Source organism: Triticum dicoccoides, chromosome 3B (genome assembly GCF_002162155.2).
Source record: "Triticum dicoccoides isolate Atlit2015 ecotype Zavitan chromosome 3B, WEW_v2.0, whole genome shotgun sequence".
In the NCBI taxonomy this organism is placed as follows: Eukaryota; Viridiplantae; Streptophyta; class Magnoliopsida; order Poales; family Poaceae; genus Triticum; species Triticum dicoccoides.
In genome coordinates this window covers 195,894,416-195,897,735 of record NC_041385.1, presented here as the reverse complement: position 1 = coordinate 195,897,735, position 3,320 = coordinate 195,894,416, and the positions used below count along the sequence as shown (strand labels likewise).

The following is a 3,320-nucleotide window of genomic DNA, read 5'->3' as shown; positions in this document are numbered from 1 at the left end:
GTTATTTTCTGCTTTTGTTGTAACTTAAGAGATGAGTGTGTATGTTCCAGTATGGTGTTTTTATTACTGTTTTTGGTGCTACATGATTTGCCTTTCCACATTTTTGAATTATGTCATAGCTACAAGTATTGTTGATAATTCAGCATTTGTGAGATCTGAAATATGTAAAGAATTAGGAAGACTACATTAAGTGCCAAGTCCATGATCATACTTCGATTCTGAAGCTTCGTTATTTTTATTTTGGTTGAGTTGTTGAATGGCAATGCTAGAATTTGTATTAAATATCCATATTTTTATAGTTCAAGGAGAGCGGCGTTGATGTCCTTCAAGGCCGGAGACAAACAGGGGGCTTTTCGTTATGTGAGGCAGTCTAAATTATTATCAGAAAGCAGGAACAAATGTACACAACTATTAGAGAGGGTTGAAGAAGTTATAAGCCTGATTGCTAGTGCTGAATCAACCAAACAGGTACTGTAATTTTACAAGAGACAGATGTCCAATCATAGATAGTCATGTAACCAAAAATGGACGTGTTATATAAATAATTAACTCTTTACATGCGGTATCTTCTATTAGGTTTATGAAGCAATCCAAATTGGTATGAAGGCAATGAAGGAGCATAATGTCAGCATAGAGGACATTAATACCCACCTAAAGGAGGTCGATGACCTTGTTGCAGCGCAAAGAAAAATTAACGTTGCCTTAGGTAAGTTGTCAATTTGGAATTTCCAGCTTCCAGTTGAGGAAGTTTATCTTGTAGACACAAGATAGTTTTTTTTCTTCCTGTATGTGCTCTCTTTATACATAGGGAGAAGTAATATGCAACTTGCCAGGAGTTCAATTATATGCAAACCTCTGCATAGTCATAAGTTTGAGATTTTTTGGGCTCATTCTTCCGCTGTCAACCAACCTGAAATATAGTGAAAGTCTTGCACATATCTGAACATTCAAAGCTCAACCCAGTCCAAATCTGATCCAACCCAAGTTCCCAAATCTAACCTAGCCAGGCCAACCCAATACTGACTGGACTCTTCATTTTGCACCAAACCCAACCCGTCTGAATGGGTATGAAACCTAGTTTCATACTACCTCCGCCCTGGTTTATTGGTCCCCATTGTAATATGTGCCAAATTTTGACCATAAATTTAACTAACAAAATGTTCATGCATGTCACGAATATCATTGAAAATTATGTTCAAATACGAATCCAACGATATAATTTTTGTTGACATACACTAACATTTTGTCAGTTAAATCTTTGGTCAAATTTTAGCATAAATTACAAAGGGGTCTAATAAACCAGGACGGAGGTAGTATTATTTTGTGTTTTGGTTTGATCATCCGTTGATACGACACATATTTGAGTTCCATGTGCAGTCAGTTTAGAGATGAAATGGATATGCATTATTTCTCATAGGCATTCATTTTTGTGCAAATGATCATGTTCTTAGTTGTACTTACTAGTTAGCGTGTACAGCACTGTCCTAATCTTGTTTACGCTGTAAAATATTTTCCATGGTAAAACCATGCATACAGACTTATACGAGTATAATTTTATTATCTGGGTTTGGCCTCATAATGTATTTGGTTTAGATTTCCGTGTCCTACATACTATATATATAGGCCTTTGGGCAACGGAAGCAACTTTTTTCTTCTTCTTACAGCCTCTTACAGAAATGTAGGGAAAGGCTGCGTACTATAGACCCAAAGTGGTCGGACCCTTCCCTGGACCCTGCGCAAGCGGGAGCTACATGCACCAGGTTGCCCTTAATTTGTGACAAATCAATGGATCTTTATATGTAGGTAGTCTTTTATGTTCTGATCCAATTGTTATGCAGAATCAGCACCTTTGGATTCATTGGCTGATGAAGAAGATATAGAAGAGGAATTCAGAAACCTCGAAGCAGAATTGGAGGATAAGGTTTCTCCTGTGCATGTTGAAGAACCAGAACCAGTTTTACATGCAAATGACGATTCACCTGAAGAAACTGTTGAGTCGCTGAGCAATAACCTGTCAAGCATGAAACTTGGGGCCATGTAATGCTCTTTTTTCTACTTGTTGAATGTGACATGTACATCATGTGATTTGGTATGTTTTGGCCTATCAACGTGTAATGTATGCCTTCTGATAACTAATATGAGTGACATGAACTTTCATTTGTGGTAACTAATTGTCACGCCCTCGGGGACGGACGGGGATCGGCGACGGCGAGGAGGGTGAGGAAGGAAGCAGAGCAAGGGGATCGGCAGGAGGAAGGAGAAGATAAGACAGAGAGAGGTTCAGAATATTCTCAATTCAAACTTGATCCCTACACAGCGCATCCGTTCGCTTATATAAGGCGAACCCATTACAAGGCCCACGGCCCACACCACACTCACTCTACCCTCTGGCCCAACAAGTGGTTGCTTCAATTGATCTTTCTCCCGCCCTGCATCTGGTTCCTTCTGTCGCCCGCACGGTGCTGCTTACAGTACCCGCCCCTGAAGAACCAGCTTGTCCCCAAGCTGGTGCGCTTGGGTACCGCGACTTGAGCACCTCGTGATCTTCCCAGGTTGCTGTCGAAGCAGGAATTGTTGCCCATTTCACCAAAATCTGTAGGTGCGCGGCATTGCCCTTCTTGACCAGACGACGATCGAGGATTTCTTCAGGTACTACTCCTGGTGCTGACAGATCCACTGGAACCGGTAATGTGGTGAACACTGGGGTATGATCAGGCACATGTCCCTTCAACTGGGAGACATGGAAGACCGGATGTACCTGGCTCCCTCTTGGTAGCTCCAGGCGGTATGCTGCTGTCCCTATTTTCTCCAAAATTTTGTATGGACCAAAATTTTTGAGAGCCAACTTGTGACAAGGACGATTGATCACAGTTGATTGGGCGTACGGTTGTAACTTTAAGTACACCATTTCGCTGATAGCAAACTCCCTCTCTGAGCGCTTCCGATCGGCAAACAGTTTGTACTTGCCTTGAGCTCTTGTCAGGTGTTCCTTCAGAGCTGCATTGTGCTCCGTATGAGTTGCCAGCCAAGTGTGTACATCGGAGTTGTGAGATGTAGCATGTCCCATCAGTTGGCCCATATTGGGAGCATGACCATAGAGCGCCTGGAATGGTGTACAGCCCAACGATGAGTGATATGCAGAGTTGTACCAAAATTCAGCCTGTGGAAGCCAAGATGCCCACTTCTTCGGAGAATCATGTACCGCACAGCGCAAATACATCTCGAGACATTGGTTGACACACTCTGTTTGGCCGTCAGTTTGTGGATGGTAGGCTGTGCTCATCTGTAGCTCAGTGCCCCACACACGAAATAGCTCTTTC

At 42.3% G+C, this 3,320-nt stretch overlaps 1 protein-coding gene across 4 annotated transcripts in view; it reads left to right on the top strand.

The window, feature by feature from the left end:
- LOC119275507 overlaps positions 1–2,136 on the top strand; it is a 4,300-nt gene extending 2,164 nt beyond the window's left edge. For 2 of the 4 annotated variants that reach the window (XM_037556367.1, XM_037556366.1), the window contains exons 6-8: positions 300–468; positions 577–706; positions 1,839–2,136. In XM_037556367.1, coding sequence (XP_037412264.1) covers positions 300–468; positions 577–706; positions 1,839–2,041 — 502 coding nt within the window. In that variant the 3' untranslated portion in view covers positions 2,042–2,136. Of the gene's footprint in view, positions 1–299; positions 469–576; positions 707–1,674; positions 1,720–1,803 lie in introns of those variants that run through there. The other 2 variants (XM_037556368.1, XM_037556369.1) reach the window with 2 other exon arrangements.
- The last annotated feature ends 1,184 nt before the right edge of the window (positions 2,137–3,320 follow it).